This window comes from Narcine bancroftii, chromosome 7, assembly GCF_036971445.1.
Source record: "Narcine bancroftii isolate sNarBan1 chromosome 7, sNarBan1.hap1, whole genome shotgun sequence".
NCBI classification, from domain to species: domain Eukaryota; kingdom Metazoa; phylum Chordata; class Chondrichthyes; order Torpediniformes; family Narcinidae; genus Narcine; species Narcine bancroftii.
The window spans coordinates 176,650,024-176,675,892 of NC_091475.1; the positions used below are offsets into that span (position 1 = coordinate 176,650,024).

A 25,869-nucleotide genomic window follows, 5' to 3' on the forward strand; every position below is an offset into this window, starting at 1 on the left:
TTGGTTTTGGAAAAATTATTTAAAATTAAATTACCATTAGACCCATCGATTCTTTTGATGGGCTATATGGTCTCTGAAGGGATTGGGGTTGGATAAATTTCAAATTCATTTGTACGGTTAGTGTTGGCTGTAGCACGAAAATGTGTAGCTAGTACTTGGAGAGATAATGTGGAGATTAATATGGTACGTTGGCATAATGAATCGAGAGCTTGTATTACGATGGAAAAAAATTACATGTAATTTGCATGATAATGATTCCTTTTTTGTAAAAATGTGGTCTACTTATTTGGAATATATGAATTTGGAAATACTTTGAAATATTGTATATATTCTACATTTTATTTTTATATTTGGCTCCCCTTAAGGGGGCTGGCTGAAGGGGTGGGAGGGTTTTTTTATACATATATATAAAAATGGATTTCTTTCTGTTATGTTTGATTGTAAGCTGTTTAAAAATCTTTTAAATAAAGTTTAAAAAAAAAATCACAGTATTGATCTTGCTTCAGAATCCATCACTGACATCATACAGATAGTTAGGAAGGCATTTGCCTGAGAGATTAAATAATAAAGGGAATGAATATGATTCCAACAAGGGGCCACCACCACAAACTGGTGATGGAAGTTGATAGAGTCAGGCACTTTAAAGATGTAAAAAGAGGACAGAAAAAAATTGGCAAAGAAAGTAAAAAATAATGTATGATGTGAATCAAGATCTGGCCAAATTTGGAGCATGTCACATTGCTGTGAGCAGGCCTCACATCACTTGAGCTTTCTTGGCCACAAACTGGAAGGTAATGGTATGGGGTGGGGGGGGAGGAGAAAATTACTGGAAGGTGGAGCATGAATCAGAAAGTCTAACCACAGTGTTCTGTCAATGATGTAGGTGGGTCGTAATTAAAAACTAAAGTATTCATAATGTTACGAGCCCAAAGGACCCCAAAACCCAGCAGCAATAGACATTTACTAAGACGAGTGGTTTTTAAAACGAAAGTTATTTTTAATCAACGTTAAACCTGAAAACAGAATCAAACTTTAACTTATCTCTATACTTAACTAACCCAACTTAACCCCCTTCTAATTCTAAGCGCACGTATATGTAATGTGTGTGTGTAAATTTAAGAAAAATTCTTTGGTTCACAGTTCAATCTCACTTCTCCTTCTTCCAAGTTCTTTGGATGCAGGAAATTCTTATACTGTGCACAGAATTCAACATGTATAAAAGTTCACCAGGCTTTGGTGCTCGAAAGGTAAATGTTTACCGCTCAGGAAGGTTCTTGTAGGGTTTGCAGAGAGAGATTTGTTGTTCCAGGATTTCCACAACTAGTCACCTCAATGTCTTGCTGATGAAACTTGCCCCATCAGGGTTCTCCAGATGATAACCTCTTTCTCTCAGGCTAGCACAGAGTTCCTTTCTGTTCTGCTTATTCCAAGAGAAACACCAGACAGATAGCACTTTCAACCATCTGCCACTCTGGAACTTTTCTGTTTTCAACCAGCTTCTCCTGGCTTGCACTGTTCAGCTGCTTTTCAGTGTCACACACACACACACACACACTAGCTGAGAGAGTTTGTTTTTCCTTCCTCTTTTTCTTCAACTTCCAACTGCCAGGAAGCCCGTGTGACTCTCTCACTTGCAACAAAACCCCCACCTTTTCCAGCAAACAATAGGAGTTGGTCTCTTGGTCAAGCTGTTGCCTTAAGTAAACAAAACCCAGGAGGGACCTTTCTGTGCACTCTGTCAAAACCCTTGAAAAGAGCTTCCAACAGCCAGAGTGTCTCCAGTCCATTCATTTCATGACATCATTTCAATTAGCACATACTTGTGAAATGTGCTTAGCATTCTCCATTGTTTCTGTAAAGTTCACTGAATATGAATTCTTCAATATTTCAAATAAGATCTGTTTTAAAATGTTTGTATGTAACCCACTAATCTTACCAAATTCCTCCCAATATTTATCCATTACAATATAAATAACTAAATAAAATTTAATAACTCATTAGACAGAAATTGAATGGACAGGAAAGGCAAAAGTTGAGGCAGATCATTGCAGCACTTTTTATCATGAAGACCCTGTCAATTAAATTCTATTGGTTAAGGGTCCAAGGTGATCAGGAGGCCACTGGTCAGTTCGACAGGACTATGGAGTTAGTGCATCATCACTCAGGTCAGTTGGGTATGCTATTGGAGATCAATGAGTTGGCCATGCAAGGCCATTGGAGGTTAATGTCAGACATGAGCCATTGGACACCAGTGAGGAAGAAAGGATTTGATCATGGAAGCCATATGCATGGTGGAGTTAATTGGTCAGGTATTCAAGGGCTCAGAGAGGTGGTGGCCCATGCTTACCCACACCAACATGTCTCAGTCCTCCGGTTAGTCCTTGCTTAGCATATGAAGCCCTTGCTGTTCACAGGCCTTCTGTGCATGAGCGATTTTGATTAAGTGATGCTAAACCTGCTGTCTGTTCTCTGATATTACAACATCTGCAACAGAGAAGTATGAAGTGATACACTTTGGAAGATCAAACTTGAAGGCAGAGTACATGATTAATGACCGAATTCTTGCTAGTCTGGAAGAACAGAGGGATCTTGGGGTCCAAGTCCATAAATTCCTCATGGCTGACACACAAGTTGATAGGCTAGTTAGAAGGTATTTAGTGTGTTGGCCTTCATTAGTCAGGAGATTGAGTTCAAAGGCCACGAGGTAATGTTGCAGTCCATAAAACTCTGGTGAGACCTCTGGTGAGTATCGTGTTCTGTTCTTGTCGCCTCATTACAACAAAGATGTGGAAGCTTTGGAGAGGGTGCAGAGGAGATATTGCCTGGATTGAAGGACATGTCTTATGAGGAAAGGTTCAGTGAGCAGGGCTTTTCTATTTGGGGTGTATGAGAAGCATCTCAATAGATGTATATAAGATTATGAGGCATTGGTAGTAGAGTGGACAGCCAGCACCTTTTTCCCAAGGTGGCAATGGCCAATACCAGAAGACCTGTGTGGAGGAAAGTTTAGGAGAGATATAAGAGGAAGGATTTTTTTTGGTGGGTGCTTGGAATACATTGCTGGGGCTGGTGGTAGAGGCTAATACAATAGGGACATTTAAAAGTCTATTCAAGAAGCACATTGATGTAAGAAAAATGTCGGATATGGGACATGAGAGAGGGGAAGGTTAGATTGATTGTGGAGTAGATTTCTATAGGTCGACACAACTTATTGTGGGTCAAGGAGCCTATACTGGCCTGTACTGCTCTATGTTGTATCTGTCTGAAAGCAGATGCAATTCACACCTAGATTCAATCATGTAGCTCTCAGATATATTGTTGACTTCATATTTCTCTTTAAATAATAATTCTCTTTAGTCACAATCTGAAAATTGATGAAACCCAGGTTAAAGATGGATAATATTTTTATTTGCAGTTTTGTATCCATGCAAGCAGATACCATGATGTTTTGAAAGTACTTAATTTTATCCATTACATACATAAATACCAGTCCTAAACATGAAGGAGCCAATAGGATTTAGCTCCAAATGTCAAAACTAACTGTTGCTGTTTACCATAATATTAAAGGAACATGAGGGTGTTAATTAAGGTAAACTGTGAAAATACTTGATTAATGTACAACCCCTATTGAAATCTATCTGCTGTGCAGGGAGTGAATTAAGTGTAGCTCCAAAACATTACTCAGTCTCCCCAAGGAGCTGGTTCCATACACCTCCAGTTGTTGTCAAGTACACCCTGGAACACCACAACGGGGTTTCCTACATAGTTGCTCTTGAAAAGCCTCTGGTTTCTTGTCCTTGATTACTTTTTGAGTACACTGTGGTCATCTATGCTGCCAACTAGTGATGAGGGATTTCCATGTAGAAATCTTCCTTTTTCTTTAGACCTGGTGGGAGAGTGTCCATCATTCTTGCAGACGGACCACATCTGTGCCACCTATACATGGAGTAAAAGAGGTTGGAGCTCCACATTGAATGTCTGTTCCTCAAATTCCAGTTGCATTTCAGTGCTGTGCAGGGTGTCTGGACCAGTGGGGGAGGGACAGGATCTCATGAGGACTGCTGAACCCCCCTCAAGATTACAATGATGCCTGGAGAGGAGGCCTATCATGTCCGGCTGATTGGAAGTTATCTGGGTCCAGTAGGCACTGTAAGGACTGGAGCACATCCCAAGTCCTGAAAACATTTCTAATGAAACAATTTAGAGAACTCAATTGTGTCTGGGGGACAGAATAATGTCTCCAGCATTAGATAACAAACTTGAATCTGAAAAGAGAGTTAAGCAGCTCAGCCTTACAACTGACATATCGTGCACAGTTTCACCCACTGAGAAACAGACCCAGAGTCAGTCAGTGCAACAGTTCCCAAATATGTCTGGTGCTCAGCTTTTTATCACAGTAAAAGTCACAGAAAAGATTTCCAGTATCAAGATTAATGGGTTGTCATTTTCTCCCCTTTCCCCCCTCTCCCTCCTTCCCACCCCCTCCCCACTCACTAAACATTCAACATATAAAAAACAATAAACCCATTAAACAATGTCATCACACAATGAAAATAAACAAGAAAATTGTGTCATCTACTTTTACACACTGGGTCAGTTCATTTCGTCTTCTTCTCCTTCTGTCATTTTAGGGGGTGGAGGTCCACGGTAGGACTTCTCTGCTATGTTCCATGTACGGTTCCCAAATTTGTTCAAATACTGTGACGTTTTTTTTTAAATTATATGTTATTTTTTCCAATGGAATACATTTATTCATTTCTATGTACCATTGCTGTACTCTCAGGCTATCTTCTGATTTCCAGGTTGACATTATACATTTTTTTGCTACAGCTAAGGCTATCCTAATAAATATTTTTTGTGCTTCATCCAAATTGAGGCCTAGTTCTTTACTTCTTATATTACTTAGAAGAAAGATCTCTGGATTTCAAGAGGGAAATGTTTGTGTGTATTTTGGTTAATATGGTTCATAGTGAGAAAAATAAAAAAATGAAAAAAAAGGATTAATGTTGACCACAACATTACTACATCTTAACTGTTATTGGGTGATGAGAAGAACAAGACATTTAACAGACGACAGATGCGGTGTATTTTTTTTCTTGCTTTAATTCAGCATTTATACATTTTGATAATTCTTAAGGAATATATTTTAAAAAAATGAAACCTGGACCTATGCCTGAATGTCTCTAGAATGAAAAAAAGTAACCCTAAACGCCAGCTGTGACTCAGACAGGACTTTATAGTTGGATTTGGTCGACTTCTAAACTTTAAAAGTTACGGGTTTAAGTATATCTGTGGGGGGGGGGGGGGGGGGCGGGGGAAGGGAGGGATATTCATTTTCACCAGGTATTTGTGAGCCAGATTCAGCTGCTACAACCTATCGCAAAATCTCCGGTAAGAGAATTCAGTAGCTAGTTAAAAGGTGGGAACAGTTTAGGTTGGTGCTCATGTCACACGGGGGTCGACTCAGCTTCTGCTTAGTTTCTCTCAAGAAGGAGAAACCAAAGTCAGTTTTTCATTGCATTAGTGATCTGAATTACAGCAATCCAGCTCAACATTTCTGCGTCAAAGCATCAAGTGACAATTTCACAACTTGTCCTGAAAACATTTCAAATAAGTGATTTGGAGAACTTATTTTGGTCTGGGGGACAGGATAATGTCTCCAGCATCAGATTACAAACTAGCATCTGAAAGACTAACTTGTATTCGGTCATCAGATTGCTACAGGAAACATTTTGTTTTGAAATATTAAAATAATATCACAAAAGTATTAAACACACTACCAGAAATCCCAGTGGTTTAAAGTAGCGAGTCTGGGACACGAGCACATTCTGGTTCTCTCCAGTTTTGTTTGGAGGCACAGCTGGGTTGTTCTGATATCGTTATTGTATGACAAGTTGAACAGCTGTGAATGCATTTTCTTTTTATAATAAAATACAAGGTCTCAAAGGTATTCACTGGCTTCTACTGGCAGTGCCCATGTGTTCCCCATCCTGCTACTACCACAAATTACAGTGAAATCTCAGATCTTGTGGCCAAATGAACGACATGTACAATGCCTCGTCCATTCTGTCTCTCAACTTCAGTAAAAAATAAAATCAACCTACTGAAGATATTTTGAACCTGAGTAAGTTTGGAAGGGGGAGGGAGGAGGTTAGGAGTGGGAGCATGGATTGGCAGTTCCATTGCATTCCTCCTAATTATTATTTTAGAATTGTTTGATAAGCAGCTACAATGTAACATTATTACAGTCTGACTAAAACAGCAACACAAAATAATTGACAGCATTTAAACCTCAGAAGAGAATAAATATAAATTAAGCTTATTGGCCAAGGCCACAAATATAGGGAATCCGTTCTCTTAACTGTCGCTGATTATGATCCAGTACCGATGGTCTGGTGATCAAATGCCTGACAAAAATCCTCATCCATCCAATCTTGGGGAAAGATGGGGGGTGGGGGGGGGTCAGTCTGAAGTTACTTTCACTTTACTGGTCTCATATGAACGTATTAAGTCACTTTGTGAAACCACACCATTTTCCTCTTGAGAGAAAGCATACCCATCTGAAACAGAGCAAAATGATTTAAATAGAAGGAATGGCATGTTGATATTACTTCCACATCCTGTGAAAGGAAGAATTTTATATTAATATAGAAACATACAGCAGTAAACTAGCAGGCACAGCCATTATAGACATAGCCTGCTGGCCACAATGCCCATTCACCTCCCACTGAGTCTTTTCCATATCTTCAACAAAGAATTAGACACAATTTCTTGCTGGAATGAAACGTTGAGCCAGACATGAAGTGCATCAAGTTCACCATGTCTGTGCTCTGTAGCTGGAGCTCACCCAAAACTTCTGTATTTGGTTAAACATATACAGAAGTCTGGGACATTACAAATGACTGACAGCCACAGAACAGCCAGTTGTCACTCAGCTCAATGTGACCTAATAACATACAGAGGTTAAGAGCTCATGCTTCAGTTATATAGAACCCTGGTGAAGTCATAGGGCGGCACGGATGGCGTAGCGGTTAGCGCAATGCCAGTGGTTGGGATCAGGGTTCAAATCCTGTCCTGTCTGTAAGGAGTTTGTACGTTCTCCCCGTATCTGCGTGAGTTTTCCCCGGGGACTCCAGTTTCCTCCCACCGTTTGAAGCATATCGGTGGTGTAGGTTAATTGGGCAGCAGGACTCGAGGGCCAAAATGGCCTGTTATCATGCTATATGTCTAAATTAAAATGTAAAATTTTATATCTGAGGTACTGCTTACAACATTAGCCTCCTTAGTTCCATAAAGAGTGCAAACATGTTGATTATAGCTCAAAGGTTTTTTTTAGACTAGGCTTGTGTTTAGAGGAACGACAGGGGACTTGATTGAAACAAGGGAAAATAATATTAAAAAACTGCAGATGCAGCAAATTGAAAACAATAAGTAGGCCAGGCAGTGTCTGTGGAAAAAGAAACAAAGCTAATCTTTCAGGTCCAAGACCAGAGCATTTTAAAATTCCATTTCAAAGATTCTGAAGGGGTTTGACACATGGATGGAAAAATAGAAAAATCCAGAACTTGAGGTCAAATGTGAATAAACCTGTGGAATTCTTTCCCCCCAAAAGCATCAGGTATTTTTAAAGTATTTGAAAGGTGGGAGGATACTGGAAGACCTAGACAAAACCCACACAGGTCACTGGGAGAACATCCAACTCCTTACACCCAGCACTGGATTTGAAGCGGGTCTCACTGGTGCTGAAACAGTGTCGCGCTAACCATGCGGCCCAAAATTGAGATTACAATCAAAACAATTATGGAACAGACTCAAGGCTCTCCCCCCACCCAATTCTAGCTCCTGATTCATGTATCTTTCTAGGTGAGGAAAACCACATGGGAAGAGACAATGACATAATATTAATAATTAAGGTATGAAGAATGTTAAATGCATTTTTTAACCTTCTGGAAGTAATCCATTTGAAATTTTCAAGATTACATAAAAAGGAATTGAATGAATTAAACTGGATGATTGTTATGATGAAGGATCCAATTAACCAGGGCACGTTAACATTCAATTAACCAGGGCACGTTAACATTCAATTAACCAGGGCACGTTAACATACAATTAACCAGGGCACGTTAACATTCAATTAACCAGGGCATGTTAACATTCAATTAACCAGGGCACATTAACATTTAATTAACCAGGGCACGTTAACATTTAATTAACCAGGGGACATTAATATTTGGGAAGTTTCAATTTGGAAGCAGTCAAGAAGAAGAACTATGAAAGTGAATCAATTTCAGTTGGTCAATGGAAACATAATGGTAAAGGATGGAAAGACACAGTAAGAGTTTGTGATTTCAGTCGACATTACAAACTACTCTCTACCCTTCTCCCTACCCACTAAGAGAGGCTCAAGACATTATACCTGACCAGGCTAATTGAATGTCAAAGTCCTTCACCTACTCGCTATTCATTCAGCTCTGCAACACTATGTGTCTCCCTCTGTCTTTGTTACCTCTACACTTTCTTGTTCAAATATTCATTTGGCTACCTTGCCAACTGCATCCAAACCCCTGCTATGTGTGAATTCCACCATCAAGTCACCTGTCTGGTCTGCCTACTGACAGCCTTCAATGTCTGTATCTTTAGATTTCACATCCACTCATGGACTCACATGTCCTCATTGTTGCAATGGTGTTAGATTTCCACATCTCCATCATGTATTTATTTTCTTGGGCCCTGAGGTTTAGAATTCATTTCCACCTCTTACCACTCTCTCCTATATGTACAAGCTTTTTTTTTACCTTTTCCCATATCTCCACGCGTAATGCAAAGCGATAGAAGCTACACCAGCTTTTGTTTTCCCTCTCCAAGAGATGTGTAATTATGATTTACGACATATCAAGGAGAAAGCATTCATACCACGTTCTTTTTTTCACCTTATTGACAGTTGTATTAGTTCCAGTTTTTCATAATGTCATTCCATACCTATTAATACTGATGAGGATATGATCTAAAAGACATATGACATTCCATTTCAAAAATCAGGACTGGGTCAGAGGGCAGATCTCACATTGTGCATGTTAAACCCCACAATGAAAATATGCCAGTGAAAATCCCACCCTCGCTCTCAGGAAAAATTTAATTCATGCTTATCTGCAATTTACAGGAACTGGGGCCTGTAGCCTCAGGAATTGAGGGAGGAGATTTAGGATGGAGATGAGGAGGAACTCCTTTTCCCAGACTAGTGGTGAAGATGTGGCATTCTTTGCCCAGGAAAGCAGTGGAAGCAAGTTCACTAATATATTTAAAAATCAGATGGGTAGATATTTGCAAAGTAGGGGAATTAAAGGTCATGGGGAAAAGTGAGGTAGATGGACTAGAGTCCATGGCCACACAGCCATACTTTTATAGAATAGTGGAACAGGCTTGGCAGGTTGAATGGCCTATGCTGCAACCATTTTTTATGTCCTTATGTTCCCACGATTTATGACATTAATTATATCATACCCTATAGGGAAAAACTGCATACAGTCTGAATGCTATTCCAACAAAGAGAGGACATCATTGGGTAATTCCAATTTCAATCATTCCTGGTGATCAAACTCCTGAAGCTGACTAAAATTAAATTGAAAGAAATAATTCCTGCTTTGTGCATGGTAGGTCGTGTTTAATGAAACTTGTAGAGTTTCCACTGGAAAGGCTGTGGATGTTGTCTACATAGACTTTAGTAAAGCCTTTGACAAGGTCCCACATGGGAGATTAGTTATGACACCAGGTATCCATGGAGAGGTTGCAAACTGGATTGGTAATTGGCTGTGTGGGAGAAAACAGAGTGGTTAATGGATGGTTGCTTCTCAGTCTGGAGGCCTGTGATTAGTGGTGTGCCTCAGGGATCTGGATATTAATGTGGTAAATTGAATTAGCAAGTTTGCTTATGACACAAAGAAAGGAGGCGTGGACAGCGAGGAAGGTTTTCAAAGTTTGCAGAGGGATCTGGACCAACAGGGAGAATGGGCCAAAAAGATGGCAGATGGAATTCAAAGCAGACAACTGTGAGGTGATGCATTTTGGAAGGGCAAGCCAAGGTAGGACATACACAGTAAATGATAAGGCACTGAGGAGTTTGGAGGAGCAGAGAGATCTGGGAATACAGATACATTGTTCCCTGAAGGAGGTGTCGCATGGCCAAGGTTGAAAAGACAACTTTTGGCACCTTAGTCTTTATAAATCAAAGTATCGAGTATAAGAGTTGGGATGTTATGTTGAAGTTGTTTAATTTGGATTATTGTGTGCTGTTCTGGGTGCCTAACTACAGGAAGGATATCAATAAGATTGAAAGAGTGCAGAGAAGATTTACTGCAAGAGTTGAGTTACAGGGAAAGATTAAACAGGTTAGGACTTTATTCCTTGGAACAAAGAAGAATGAGGGGAGACTTGATAAAGGTTTTACAAGATTGTAAGAGGTATAAACAGAGTAAATGCGAGCAGGCTTCTTCCACTTAAATTGGGGGTGATAAATATGAGAGGTCATAGTTTTAAACTGAAAGGGGAAAGGTTTAGGGGGAACATTAGGGGGAAGTTCTTCACAGAGAGTGGTGAGAGTGTGGGATGAGCTCCAGCTGCTATCTGATGTGGTGAATGCAGGATCGATCTTGTGTTTAAGAATAAATTGGTTAGATATATGGATGGGAAAGGTCTGAAGGGTTATGGAATGGGAGCAGGTCAGTGGGATAAGTGAGATGGTGGTCGGCACAGACTAGAGGGGCCAAATAGACTGTTTTCTGTGCTGGAGCATTCTATGGTTCTCTGCGCTGTTTTTCATACATGCCAATTATTCACTAAAGCAGTGAAATGCAAAGACATTTTGGAGCAATAACCTTCCCTATTACTTATGTAAATTTCTTGCTTTTGACTGAGGGGTTGTAGGTGTCACCGTTGATCTTTACAACAGTACAGCAAAATATCAGTAATGTGAAAAAAAAGTTTTACTCTCCAGATGGTGCAGTCTGTGAAGTTCTAACATATAAATAAAACTTGGGCTGATAAGTTTTCTAAGCATGAACTCCCTCTCAAGTTTTAAAGCTCAATAAAATTCCTCCCCTCTCTATGTTGTTTACATCCCTAATCAGACAAAGAAAACCCTCAGCTGAAAACCCTATGTTCTATTCAATGAATTATCATACTGATTTTCATTCTCTTAAACCAAGTGGCATTCCGTAGACAGACCCCAATCATTATCCACAAACGTGAATGCATCAAACTATAGTCACAATTGTGTCAAGCAGAGAATGAACTGCTTATATTAAAATAGAGAATATCTGTGTCTGTCTTGTACAAGATTTTATCCCTCCTTTGACCGGCAGCTATTCAGTGGTGTCAGTATTGCAGGATAGGGACTAACTAAAGTTTGGACAGGCCTGGTTGCTTGCCCTTAGACCTATCCAGGATGTAAACTGGTATGTATCATGCTGTGGTGCTACGGGTTACTTGCAATGGATATCCTGGATGAATGTGGAATAAAGGTACATTATGCTACTTTAGCCTAGTGTTTGGTGTTTCAATGCAGTTAACCTCCAAATGTCAGTCATGAAGTCAGCAGGGAAAATCGAAAGAGCTGCCTTTTCCATAGAAAATGTTTCCAGTGGAAATATGCTACTCTTTTCCTTTCTTGTATATCCTAAATAGCATGGTGCAAACTTACAGCTTTTATTATTTATTATTTATCATCATCCTTGATTAAAAAGTATAAAGACTCTGTGCAGAGATATTGATTTGTACAGAGAAACAGAGGGCAATTATATAGATTACTATTGAAAATAGCAGAAAAATGATTTAATTAAAAGAAAGGTGACTTTGACAGTCCAATGGCACAGCTAATGGAGTTGCTGCCACACGGCTCCAATGATCCCCGGTTCAATCCTGGCCTTTGGTGCAATCTGTACGATATTTGGATGCTCTCCACGTGAATAACATGGGATTCCCTTGGGGTGGGAAGTTAATTGTATGTTGTGAATCATCTCTAGTTGTCGTTCAGTTGTATAACCTGGAGGTAGCAGATGGAATTATGTGAAGAGTAGGGTACATGGTCATTTAGTGGGCAAATTGGATTTCTCTGTGCGTTGGCATAGACAATGGACAAATGACCTCTTTCGAGTTGTGGGAGAATATGGAAATAAAAATGTACAAAGACACACCCATTACTGCTTAAGGATACAGAAATAATTGTGCGCCGAAAAGGGAAAAGTGAGAAAAATAAATTGCAGCAAACACAAGTTTTAGAGTGAAAATTACATTTGAGTGTTTGCTGAAAGGGCAGAAGTGAAATACAAACTTTAGTTAGTCCCTAACCTGTAATACTGACATCACCTTGTATGGTACACAATCGTCTAAAGTAACAAGATTTATAATGAATAAAGTTATGATTAATGCTTGTCGATCTGTTGATTGGGAAGGCAGAGGGCTGAAAGGGCGAAGGCAGGCCAGTAAATTCTCAGCAACCCTCTTGCTTGTTAATTTGCAGAGCATTCATTATGGGCCAAGGAAAACTGTGAAATAACAGACTCACTAATGTTCTAGAAGGGGTTGGTGCAGAAAATGTTTTGCTTGGGTTTCAGGCTGCCCATTCTGCCCACATTTAGAGAATGTCTGAGACCCAACAACTTAAAATTGAGGAGGCTAACAAACCAAAGAATCCTCAGAGAAGCCACACAAAGTTTTATCAATCATTTTGGAGAGAGCAAAGGATAAAGAAAACACATTTTAATACCATAATAAACATTATGTAACTTAATATAGAATTTATGAGTTTGACAGATTGTATTTACATGTGTACAAAGAAGATACAATCATGTTGAGGTAAATCTGGCAAGACAAGTGGTGTGACTGAAAAGACTGAAGCAGATGCGTACTTACGTGACACCCGCTGATGGGGATGAGCCCGGGCAAGGCTTGAAGAACTTTTCTTGAACACTCTCTTCAGCAGGAAAGCACGTTCATTCAGACTGCGGAAGGAAACAAACCACATGGAAGTGCCACAGTCTAAGGGGTGAGAAGCCAGGCAAACAGGCTACAAACATTTAGCAAATGCACAGAATCAAATCCAAAACAATGAATCATTTAACTGCAAGATCCTAATGTCTCATTAGGGTAGCAATTAAAAAGAAGCAATTTCCTCAACCAAACATTAAGTTACCCAGAAATGCCAATTAGCACTTAATAACCATGAGCAGGATTGACTTAAAACTGAACAAATCCTCTTAACTGCTTGGTGACAAGTAAAACAAATCTTTAATTTAAAAAGTCTGAAGTAGGTTTGTTAAATGTCCTGGTGTTCAGATTAATTTGCTGCGAGAACACAAACTTTGTCATCCTTGAAATTTGAAACGTTTCTTGGTTTTGTCATTAAGGGTGGCCTTGTCCTCTTTAACAAATAACCTTTAAAGATGACAAGTGCCTTGATGTCGCGGTTTCTGGATCACTCCATAAAAAATCACCAATATTTCCACTTTATTTTTGTTTCCATTGAAGATCAGTATTCAGTGTTGTTGCTAACAGCATCCAATATTTCCAAGGATGGGGGTGGGAGGAGAGTTGGTTAGAGATGGAGGTGAAGGAGAAAGTTGGGGGAAGGAATGGGGAGGAAAGAGGTATAGGACAGGGGGAAAAATTATGGTGGGAACAGGGTGGGGAAAAGTGGGGATTGGAGGGGCTGGAAGGGAGAGAAGAGGGAGGTGAGGAAGGGATGGAGAAGGCAAGGGCAATAGAGGGTATATGGGAGCAGAAGGAGCAGGTATGGGGAGATAAGATGAGAAAGAGTGAGAGGAGGAGGGGGAGAAGTAGGATTAGGGAAGAGAAGGGAGGAGCTGGAAAGGAGAGAAGTGAAAGGTTGGAAAAATCATATATGGCTCCTGCTCCTGACTACAAATCAGCAACTCACTGTCACATGACTGAGTATATGTTCAAGTTCGTCCTGAAGAAGTGACAGCATCAGCCTGCCTTAGTCACATTGTTCATCAAAATTTATCAACAAGGTTCAAAATGATATCTAAACTACTTGGAGTAGACTGTGGAGTGTGTCTTGGAGATTACTCATTGTAGAATACTGCTTCTAGGTGAAGGTGAGAGAACATTATAAGGAAAAAGCAAAAGTGTACAGTCAATGAAATGTATTACCTTTTATTTAGTAAACTGGATTTGACATTGGCTTTACGGGAGAAGCCAGAGAGTGGTAGTGGATGATTGCCTCTCAGAACTGAAGTTCTGAAGGTCATTAGAGGCGCGCCTCAGGGATCAGTATGGGGTCCACTGTTGCTTGTCATCTATATCAATGATCTGGATAATAATGCGGTAAACTGAATCAGCAGGTTTGCCGAAAATGCACAAAGATTGGAGGTGGTGGGCAGAGAGGAAGGCTTTCAAAGCTTCAAGAGGGATCTGGACCAGGTGGAAAAATGGGCTGAAAAAAGACAGATGAAATGATAAACCAAGGTAGAACATAACTGGTAAGTGGTCGGTTCACTGAGGAGGGTGGTGGAACATTGGGATCTGGGAATACAGGTACATAATTCTCTGAAAGTGGTGTCACAGGTTGTAAGGAAAGCTTTAGGCTTCATAAATCAAAGTATTGAGTAAAGGAGTTGGGGTGTAATGGTAAAGTTGTACATGACATTGGTGAGGCCAAATTTGGAATATTTGAGCAGTTTGTGTTACCTAACTACAAGAAAGATATCACTAAAATTACAAGAGTGCAGAGATTTACTCGGATGTTTCCGGGACATCAGGAACTGAGTTACAGGGTAAGGTTAAGCAAATTCCAACTTTATTCCCTGGATCTTAGAAGAATGAGGGGAGATTTGTTAGAGGTATACAAAATAATAAGAGATATGGATAGCGTAAATAGGTTTTTTCCACTGAGGTTAGGTTAGATACAAATCGAGGACATGGGTGAAAGGGCAGAAGTTTAGGGGGATCATTAGGGGTAACTTCTTCACACAGAGAGTGGTGGGAATGTGAAATGAACTCCCAACTGAAGTGGTGAATGCGGGGTCAATTTTAACATTTAAGAAAAGTTTGGACAGGTACATAGATGAGTGGGGTATGAAGGGATATTGTTTGGGTGAAGTTCAGTAAGATTAGGCAGAGTAAGTATAGCACAGACTAGAAGGGCCAAAAGGCCTGATTCTTTGCTGTAATGTTCTATAGTCTATGGAAATCCCAGCGCAACTAGTGCTTGCGACTGGGAGCTGTCTCTTTAAGAATGACAGCTGCGGACTAGCATCTTACCATTTCATGATGTAGGCTTCTGTCATGTCAGTACCATTGTGCTCCACTTATAATTAACATTCACGTTGTGGTGTTGGGCTGAGGTGGATCTGGTTGCATGGATGGAACTATGACAACATTTTCAAAAACTGTGTCAGAATCACTGGCAATTTCTTGGTGCCAAATGCCATCAACATTCAAATATTACAAGGACAATTAAAAGCAAGTGAGCAACCCAAATTCTTCAAAGAACTTTTAAAAATAAATCCATGTTGAGAATCTAGTTAGAATATAAGAGGATTTGTGGAGGGTGAAGGCTTTCATTAAGGCTAAGTGAAGGAGATAGAGTTTTAATTTCAATCTGATGTTGAGTCTAAGTTATAATTATTTATATATGTTATTTAAACAGGGAATATGTCCTCCCCTCAATCCAGAAAATGATGGCTCTTAAACCTCGAATGAAGGAGAATTTCAAGAATAGTTTCAATACCACCGTTTTGTATTGGCCTTGAGAAAAATGCTTGCATAGTCAGTTCCCTATGCTCACAATAATGGCTTTTAGAAAATGGCACTTCAAGAGCGCCCACAGCAATGAGTAGGTCATGGTTGGGGGTCACCCACTGAAATGGTGAGATACTCTTTTGGTATTCATGAGCTTACTGACCAAAATTTATACACAGTTCAGGAAGATTGGCATTTTCTATGAATTTGAAAATGACAAAGCTCCAAACATGCATAAGCTATATCATCTAGGGCCATCCAGCCTTTGAGAATAATGGTCTTTTGTTAACATTCAAAACATATTAATGCTATTTTTAATGGAGAATATGATATTTTCATTCACTACATTCTTTTGATGTGGCAGAAACTGAGCAAACAGCTTGCAGTTTCCAATAGTTTGTGATGTGACATAACCAATTAAAAACAAGTGAATTACATTTATATACCTTTGTAGGGAACGCATTGCACACAGAGCATCACAGAAGTCAGTAGGGATACCCAGCAAGAGTACCGAGGGAAAGGAGAGCTGCATGTGGGACACGCACGCACACACACACACACACAAGATCAGACAATGCAGCCCATGTCCTTTCCTGACCACTGTGTCACTTAGAATTCAGATAATCTTCTAAATGAGGGCAGGAGAAAACCCACAGAAGCCTATTTGAATTCTTCTTTAGTCCAGTAGGAGCATGTGTGATGGAATTGCAGAAGAAACAAAGGAAGTAACATCACACAATGACTAGAACCAGTTCGAGACCCACTGCAGCAAAATAAAAGACATGAAAATCTTTGACAGATTTAGTCACACTATTATCTAATTCACAGATGGACCACCCAGAAAATTTGTGAACAATTAGTGAAATAAATATACAGTGCAAGGCTAGGCAGGAGAGTTGCTAATCTTACATGATCTCCATGAAAGTATTTTGATAGCGAAGCGAGTCTGTGCGGAAACAGGCAGATGAAAACATTTTTAAATTAACAAGTAACATAGCAATTAATATATATTTTCTCCCAACAGAAGTAAGAAAAACTCCCCAAATATACATCCACACAAGATTTTCCTTGTGACAATGGATTTTCAATGCTCTGTAACTTCCTACTCCTGAGTTTGCCAGTCGTCACGTCAAATCAAAGCAAAAATGAAGATTGAACAGATGCAATGTAATCTTTTTTTTCTTCTTTAACTGATGGACGCAGACCTTGTTGCCCGATTTAGTTATAAGTCAGCTTCCCCACGAGTGTAAGAGGTTCACATTCTGCGTCGGTGTTGTAATTGGGTTTAACAGTGTCTTTAACAATAACGCTTGGTTCTCTCCACTCAGTGTCAGAATTGCAGTCTGCACCCAATCCAGAAGGTTATCCACTTAATTTAATGTCTTAATTTGTTAAATGAGAGGAAGGCAGTTTACTACTGTGGAGTAAGCATATTGGACCTCTTTTAGTGAGGGAGGGGGGGAAAGTCCTCAAATTACAATCTTCCATATTGGAATACAGCTGCTGACATCACCCAGTGATAAAATGCTGTCAAGAGGTTAATGGATCCTGTCAGATATGTATTTACCAAAGGGTTGGATGAGGGGTAATGTGCCCCCATTTGTTTAGACACCTTGGTGCTTTGCACACTGGTGCCGACAGCTCAGTAAGTGATATCACCTTTACCTTTATGTGTCTGCAAAAATCAGAGCATTCCTGTAACAACAATTGGACAAAATGCTGAAAACACCATACGAGCTTAATTAAAGAAGCAGAGATCTGATAGACACTTTCTTACTAGTAACATATGTGAGAACTATTAAATATGCTGCAAAATACAGGGTGACAGCAGAAACAATGATAATGTTACACTGGTAAAACTCACTACTACGATATTCTATATGAATCCACATATTTGTATTAAGTTTTTTGAAGGGCAATAAACAAATTTAAAAAAAATCAAGTTCTAAAGAACATATAATTACCACTGAACAGTTTTCCAATGACTAGTTGTAACGGCAAATTGCTTATTCAGTTTAGTGGGTTACAAAATAAGTTTCAGGAGGGAGCTTTCCCATATATCTGATAGGATCCATTAACCTCTTGACAGCATTTTATCACTGGGTGATGTCAGCAGCTGTATTCCAATATGGAAGATTGTAATTTGAGGACTTTCCCCCCCCTCCCTCACTAAAATACAATGTACTAAACTCCATTTAACAATCAGCAAATAAAACATTTTTAAATGTAATTAATTCATAAAGTCCTCTTGCAATAACACCTTTAGTTTCACGATAGACAAGAATAGCTTTCGAGCATAAAGAAAGAGATTCTTGTAAAACAGAACATTCAAACTGTGACTCAAGTTAATGACCACTCTAATCTTGTTCCTTCTGATGGTAATCTCTGAAGGAGCCTCTTTTAAAGCTGTTTTAACACAGAACCGTAAAAAAAACCTGACTTAGGTAACCAAGGCATTTATAAGATGTTTGCTTTCAAAGAGCACACGCAATCCCTCTGATTGAAAAGACTTGTGTGCGTGTCTGTTACATAATCCTGCTGACTTTTCTGTTAGCCTACAAGTCCCACCTCAGAGACTGGTGGGGATTATATTTTGCAGTTTATAAATGTCTGATCAGGCCATGGAGACATAAAAAAATCAGACTGAAATACAAGTTAGAAAATCTATGGATGTTTTCAACATTGATAGAAACATTAATTTCTTCTAAAAAAAAATCTTGGTGCTATTGGAAGTTGAGCTAATTAAGATTAAATTTTGTCAATAATGCTGATGGGAAAAGTCAATGTTCAATTAATTTCAACTGAATAAAGAAAATGTCTTAAATTAATAACAGTTGCATTAACAACTTAACCTTGTTTAGAATCTTCAGCAATTTTACACAGGGGTTGATTGGATAAAATCACACAGATTAAGTGTGTACAGAACTATTAAAGAAATTCATTTAAGTTAACCAACATTTTCAAGGTTTAGACCTCATACTTTTCAGTCAGTATCTTCTGCAACCTCTGGGAAAAGTAATCCAATGAGGAGATATAATCAGATTGTTACAACTAGTATCCTTTATATTTCATAATAACGTGAATGGAATCTCTTTGAAGAGCCGCATCCCCGCCAACTCCTGGAAACCTCTGACCCACAACCACTCAAAGTGGAGATGCATTTGGGAGGGTGCTGACAATTTGTGAAGTTGCACATCAGGGTCACGAGAAACCTAGGTGAGTAGGAGTGCTCCACCTCAAAATCTACTATCTGACCATCTAAACCCTTTCCCATCTCTGCAGGAGTCTGGGTTTCCTACATTGACACCTCAGAATCCACTAAAACAGAATCTTCCTGCTGCTAACCATTTCAATGTCCACAACCATTCCTCCAATAGCATTTCTGTCCATTACCAAGATGAGGCCAAACGTAAACTTCAGGAACAATTGTTCACATTCCTCCTGGACAGAGTGAAACAATGATAAAATTAGAAAAATCAATGTTCTGGTAACCCCATCCCAACTAATTCAATTCTTACCATCTCTTCTTTACCAATTGCTCCACTGCTTTTTTCTTCCTCAAACTTTTCTTTCCTCCATGTCCCTTCCTTATGGATTCTCCCTTTACCTCACTCTCCACCTTTCATCCCTTTTGTCCTATATACTATCACCTTTGACCCCTCCAAGCTTCCTTCTCCCTTTATATACGTAATTTCACCAATTCTATCAGATTCAAAATGATGACTGACCATTTCTACCATGGTTGATGTCTGACCAGCTGAGTTTCTCCAGCAATTCAAGATTCCACCATCAGAAGCAAGTCATCTTTGATAATGAAATAACCTTGATAGACTGATAGACAGAAGAATCTCTTCTGGGCATGCCCTTCAGAGGATCCTTCAGAAACACCAACAGTCTTCCTGGGTTGGCAGCAGAACATTGAGCACCATCACGCTGAACATGGGCACACCTAAGGGCAGTGTGCTCACGCCACCCTTATTCACACAACTGACCCAAGACTGCAACGCCACATTGAGCACCAACAGAATCATCAAGTTTGCAGATGCCATGACAGTAGTTGGCCTCATCAGCAATAACTACGAGTCGCACTACAGAGAAGGAGTGGAAATCTCGTGAAATGGTGTGAGAATAACAACTTGAGTCTCAATGTGGTGAAGTCAAGGAGATGATTATGGACTTCAGGAGGACCAAGGGTGACAGACCTCCACTCTACATTAATAGTAGTGGAGAGAGTAGAGAGCACCTGGTTCCTCACAGTCCACTTAAAAAGTGACCTATCCTGGGCACAAAACATCTCCTCACTTGTCAGGAAGGCACAATAACGACTGCACTTCCTGAGAAGACTAAGGCAGGAAAGGCTACTGGCCATAAGCCTATTAACTTTCTCTAGGAGCTCTATCAAGCGCATCCTGGCCGGCTGCATCACAGTGTAGTATGGTTGCTGTAGAGCATCAGATCGGAGGTGCATTCACATTTACGGAGTGTCATTAAAAGCTCATCAGGTTCACTAACACACACTGTTTTTATCGAGTTATTAAATATCTCCCCTTCCCATTCTGATCTCCTTGTCTGGCCTGCTACACTTATCTAATCATATCTAATGCAAGTTGGAAAGTAACTTTGCTTCATCCTCTGTCTGGGACAGTTGCCCTGGGGATTTAATTATGAATTTAACAATTTCAGAGACCACTTTCTTTTTTTACCCCCTATTCACAGTAGGCAGCTGTAACTTGCTTTCTCAAATTATTTCTGTTTTTTTCCTCTTCTGATGCTTGTCTCTGCTTTTTAAGGGGTGTAATGATAGTGATCATGTTTGCATGGCCACTAGCAAGGCCTTGATTATAGTTCCAGTTTGATTAGACTTGGCTGCCAACAGGGGATGACACAGAAGGAGACTGCAGTATGTAAGATCTGTAATGGAGGCTTGCAGCTTCATGGCATGCCTCATGTTTACATCAACTTTAAGGTAAAGAACTTATTCCTTCATCCATACATATTCACACATACAAATACAAGATGAAACATGGTGTCAGGAAATCAAAAGGAAATACTTTAAAAGGAAAATATAAAATCAGCAACTGATCAGTGAAGAGAAGCTCACAAAATGAAAAATGGAAGGATTACATCCACCAGCAAAATTTCAGTTGACAGGTAATCAGGCTGAAAATTGGAACAGATTCAAACAATATTTTGGATTGTATTTAGTGGTAGTCGGAGCTGACACAAAAAGTGATAAAGTGAAAGCGTCAATTTTCTTACATGTCGTGGGCGATGAAGCCCTGGAGGTGTATAATAACTTTACATTTCCTGCTGAAGGAAACAAAATGAACCTGGAAAAAATAATGGAATAGTTTGAGGAATACTGCATACCTAAACATAATGTGGTGTTTGATAGGCACCGATTTTTCACATGGGTACAGAGAATGGAAGAAAGTATTGATCAGTATGTGACTGAATTGAGAAACAGAAGCAAAACGTCTGAATTTGGTGCACTGACTGACTTGCTAATAAGAGATTTGTGTGTAGTATTCCAGATAATAGACTAAGGAAAAGACTGCAAGTTTCATGCAGTAGATGAAAGGGAGATAGAGGAATTCTATGTAGATGTTGTGACTGAAAACAAGAAAGAAAACAGAGACTGGATGTTGAGATTAAAAAGTGATTTCAGTTAAATTGGATACTGGAGAACAAATTAATATAATATCAGAGACTGATTTTAAGTCTCAATGTGGTGAAGTCAAAGGAGATGATTATGGACTTCAGGAGGACCAAGGGTGACAGACCTCCACTCTACATTAATAGTAGTGGAGAGAGTAGAGAGCACCTGGTTCCTCACAGACCACTTAAAAAGTGACCTATCCTGGGCACAAAACATCTCCTCACTTGTCAGGAAGGCATAATAACGACTGCACTTCCTGAGAAGACTAAGGCAGACCAAAGATGTATGGAACAAAAGTGAGGTGACAGGATATTCAGATATCAATATACCAGTGGAAGGAGAATGCATGGTCAAAGTGAAACACAAAGACAGAGAGCATATGATAGCATTCATCGTGGTACCAAAGGATGTTCAGGCCATACTAGGTTTAACAGCCTGTGAGAAACTGAACCTGGTAAAAAAGAGTCCTCGTTGTGGAAAGCGAAGGAGAGACAGTCTATGATGAACTCATGAAAGATTACAATGACCTATTTCATGGTCTTGGCAGCCTTTCAGGTGAACACACGATCAGAGTGGATAAACATGTGCCACTGATAATACATCCATGCAGAAAAGTTCCATTTCCACTTCAAAAACAACTGAAAGCAGTGTTGGACAGGATGGAAAGCCTGAACATGATTCAGAAGATAGGTGAGTCAATAGAGTGGGTGAGTTCACTCATTGTTGTGGACAAGAAGAATGGAAAGCTTAGAATTTGCCTGGATCCAAGAGATCAAAACAGAGCAATAAAGAGAGAACCATTTAAGCTTCCGATACATGAAGAAGTCATGTCACAGTTTGCAAATGCAAAGTTTTTCAGTGAGTTAGATGTATCATCAGGAATTTGGCATTTAAAATTGGATGAAGCAAATTCAAGACTGTGCACGTTCAATAGTCCATTTGGTAGATACAGATTCCTAAGGTTACCATTTGGAATTGCCTCAGCTCCTGAAGTGTATCACAAAACTATCCATAAGGTCTATGATCACCTGGATGGAGTTGATACCTCAATGGATGACATCATATTATGGGGAACCACGAGAATGGAGCATGATGAGAGAATGAGGAAAGTGCTGGAAGCAACAAGGAAAGCAAACCTGAATAGAGACTAACATTTGTAGGAGATATTATTGGCAGTGAGAGCATCAGACCAGATCCCAGAAAGGTGTCCGCCATTGGGAACATGCCAAAGAAACAATGCAAAAAGGACATACAGAGGTTTAATGGAATGGTCAACTATATGGGCAAATTCATATCCAACCTCTCAGAAAAGATGGCTCCATTGAGAAGACGAACAGAAAAGAACATTGAATGGGAGTGGAGTCATGAGCGTGAAAAGTCATGGAGGGAACTAAAGAAACTGCTCACAGAGGAACCAGTTCTGAGGTTTTACGACCCAACTCGGATTCAAGGACAATCAATCAGGAGATCGTCAAGACACGTGAATCCTCCTAAGAGAATCACTGAGCAAATTTAAAGTCTCCTGTTATAGAATGAAGTAGTGCTATCTTATTCGCTCTTCAAGTTTTAGTGTAAATGAACATTCAAAACAAGTATAAAAATGTTAACAATGTTGATAATAATGAAAATGTAAGTTCCTGGTGTTAGAGTTAAAATTGCAGAGTTATATAAAGAAAACATGTTAGTTAAAAGTAAGCTACTTTTGTTTTAAGAAAGGGAAAGGTAATGATAGTGATCATGGTTGCATGACCACTAGCAAGGTCTTGATTATAGTTCCTGTTTGATTAGACTTGGCTGCCAGCAGGGGCTGACACAGAGTAGGAGACTGCATATGTAAGATCTGTAATGGAGGCTTGCAGCCTTATGACATATCTCATGGCTGTTTACATCAATTTTAAAGAACCTTTTCCTTCATCCATATGTTGTCTAAGAACTCACACATGTGAACACAAGATGAAATAAAGGGTATTTGTTATTTTGCCATATTTGGTCTGCATCCTATCAATCTCCAACCCTTCCCCCTTTCTGCAACTTAAAACATGCTTACTTTCTCACTTTTCCAGTTCTGATGAAGGGTTCTTGGTCTGAAATGATGCAGCCTGACCCGCTGAGGACTTTCACAAATTTTTAGTTTTCTTTTAGAATTAAGTTTTTGTTCATTTTTTTTCTATAGCTTTCAAAAGAAATTTGTGTTATTAATTGTCAGAACCGAAGTCAATGCAAATTTTGCTGGAAATACCTTGTTTAAGTGATTATTTCTCAAATGTGAGTCAAGAATCAAAGTGAGTCTTCAATTAAGATGGCCAGCATATCCAAAATAGTTCCTCCCTATCTGTGCAACACAAACACTTATTATTTCAGTATGAGTGAAAATTTACTGGCACTGGTGTTTAGAATTCAGATTACGAGAGAGACTATCCTTTATTTACAAGACAATTTTGGTGAAGAACTTTGCAACAGGTATAGAGGCACAAAACACTTTCTTTCATTAATGTTAATGCCAGTGAGCGGTCATGAGAACTTCACATCAGACTAATTGTTTAAGAAGACATAAGTTGTTAAATTTGGACATACAGCACAGTAACAGGCCCTTTCGACCCATGAACCAGTGCTGCCCAATTACAGATTTCAGATTTATTGCCAGAGTACATACATGACCTCACATCCAACCCTGACTTTCTTTTTCCTTTGGGTGAGGCAGAATTACCACTTACTGGTAATGCAAAAAAAAACTGTACCCAATGTACATATGTAAACAAATAAAGAAATTTAAACAGATAAAGAAATGTAAATAAACCAACTGTGCAATGCAGGAAGAATTTTTAAAAAATCAATAAAGTGCAAAAGTATAAGAGTACACTCAATTGACCTACAACCCTGATATGTTTTGAACAGTGAGAGGAAACTGAGTACTTGGAAGAAAACCACATAGACACAGGGAGAACATAAAAGCTCCTTACAGATGGTGTGGGATTCAAACTTGGGTCACTGGCGCTGTACCAGTGTTGCGCTAACCGCGACGCTAATTGTTCCTCTTTAAATTTCTAAAATAAAGCAAACTAGATAGCCATTAAATCATAATGACCCTTTGAATTTTATTTAATTAAAAAGAAATTATTTAGGTTTTAAATATTTTGAACATATTAGAAATGATACTGCTTTAAAGAGTTAAGACTGATAGTTCCAGCTTAAATTGATGTAGCAGGCTACAAATCCTTTTTCATTTTTGGTGCAGTTACGGGCAGCTGATGACACTAATGTGAAAAGCTTCACCACAGAGATTCCTTCCAGTTTACACAACTTGAAGCAAGAGGATTATAAAAGGGCCCATAGAGCATTTTTTGCTGCTATCTTGCCACAAAATCCACGTTATCAGGCTCTCTCAGTTTATGCTCCAGATGCAATTTATATTATATGATTTCTATTAAATCTCTTGCATCCCTTTATTCCTTTTGAATCCATTAACAAAGGTTTGCTGCGGGAGTACTCCATCCACATTCTATTGCTTGTTTATTTATTTAAAGTAAGTGACTATTAACATTAAGCATTTAATTTAATGACAGACAGTTAAAAAAAGCCTAATGGAACTCAATTAGATCACATTGGTTTTATTAATGTAATCTCTTTCTATCCCAGCAGGCTGGTTAAAGAGATTCAACCTTTACTGCAGCTAATTGTTTATTTGACCCATTCTAAAACTTACTTGCAAATACACATCAATTGATATGATCAATAAGTAACATAACCATTTTATTTTTAACAATACTTGATTGGAAACATTGTATATTCCTGACAACAAAATTATAAAAAAATGTTTCTTTTGCAAACCCTACGTTTTAAAATTTTACTCGAGCTAAGCAGGATTTCTGTCACTATTCCTGATTATTCTGTCCTATAAATGCTGGCTTATATTTTAAAAATATTGACAAACTAAAACAATTCAACAAGTAATTACTTAACTAAAATAATGAAAGATATTCAGTGGTCTCCAGACTTCAAAGCCAAATTATCTGCCTGTGGAGTGTGAAGTGGACCACACTCATTTTATATAAACATGGTATCAGCCATGCTGGTGTCAAATAGTCTTCATTTACAACTGACAAAGGATGAGAACGTCTTGGAGTTTGAAGGTAGGAATGTCATTAATTATAATCTAAAAGGAAAATGGTATAAAATATAAACTTAATATTTTATTAAACAGTTAAGAAGGTTTGAGATAAGTTGTATCTTTTCCAAATTCTTAAAGTGGTTTTTGAGGGGTAAACTTTAAAAAAAACTTTTATCCTTAATTGATTTACAATTGCCCAGGAATTCAACAGGTAAAGCTTCTGAATCATAGAATTGTACAGCTGTCCACCTCATCTATGCAGACTATGACCGTGTTAATTCTATTTGTGCACATTAGGTCAGTATTCTTCTATTCCTTTACAGCAGCATACATATACATACTGGTA

At 39.0% G+C, this 25,869-nt stretch overlaps 1 protein-coding gene across 19 annotated transcripts in view; it reads right to left on the reverse strand.

Moving 5' to 3' along the window:
- Positions 1 to 5,078: 5,078 nt before the first annotated feature.
- LOC138739430 (phospholipid-transporting ATPase IB-like) overlaps positions 5,079 to 25,869 on the reverse strand; it is a 524,646-nt gene continuing 503,855 nt past the window's right edge. For 14 of the 19 annotated variants that reach the window (XM_069891443.1, XM_069891442.1, XM_069891448.1 and 11 more), the window contains 2 exons: positions 12,907 to 12,995; positions 5,079 to 6,560 (listed from right to left, as the gene is read on the reverse strand). In XM_069891443.1, coding sequence (XP_069747544.1) covers positions 6,463 to 6,560; positions 12,907 to 12,995 — 187 coding nt within the window. In that variant the 3' untranslated portion in view covers positions 5,079 to 6,462. Of the gene's footprint in view, positions 6,561 to 12,906; positions 12,996 to 15,276; positions 15,384 to 16,665; positions 16,703 to 17,421; positions 17,452 to 24,582; positions 25,569 to 25,869 lie in introns of those variants that run through there. The other 5 variants (XR_011342240.1, XM_069891455.1, XM_069891447.1 and 2 more) reach the window with 5 other exon arrangements.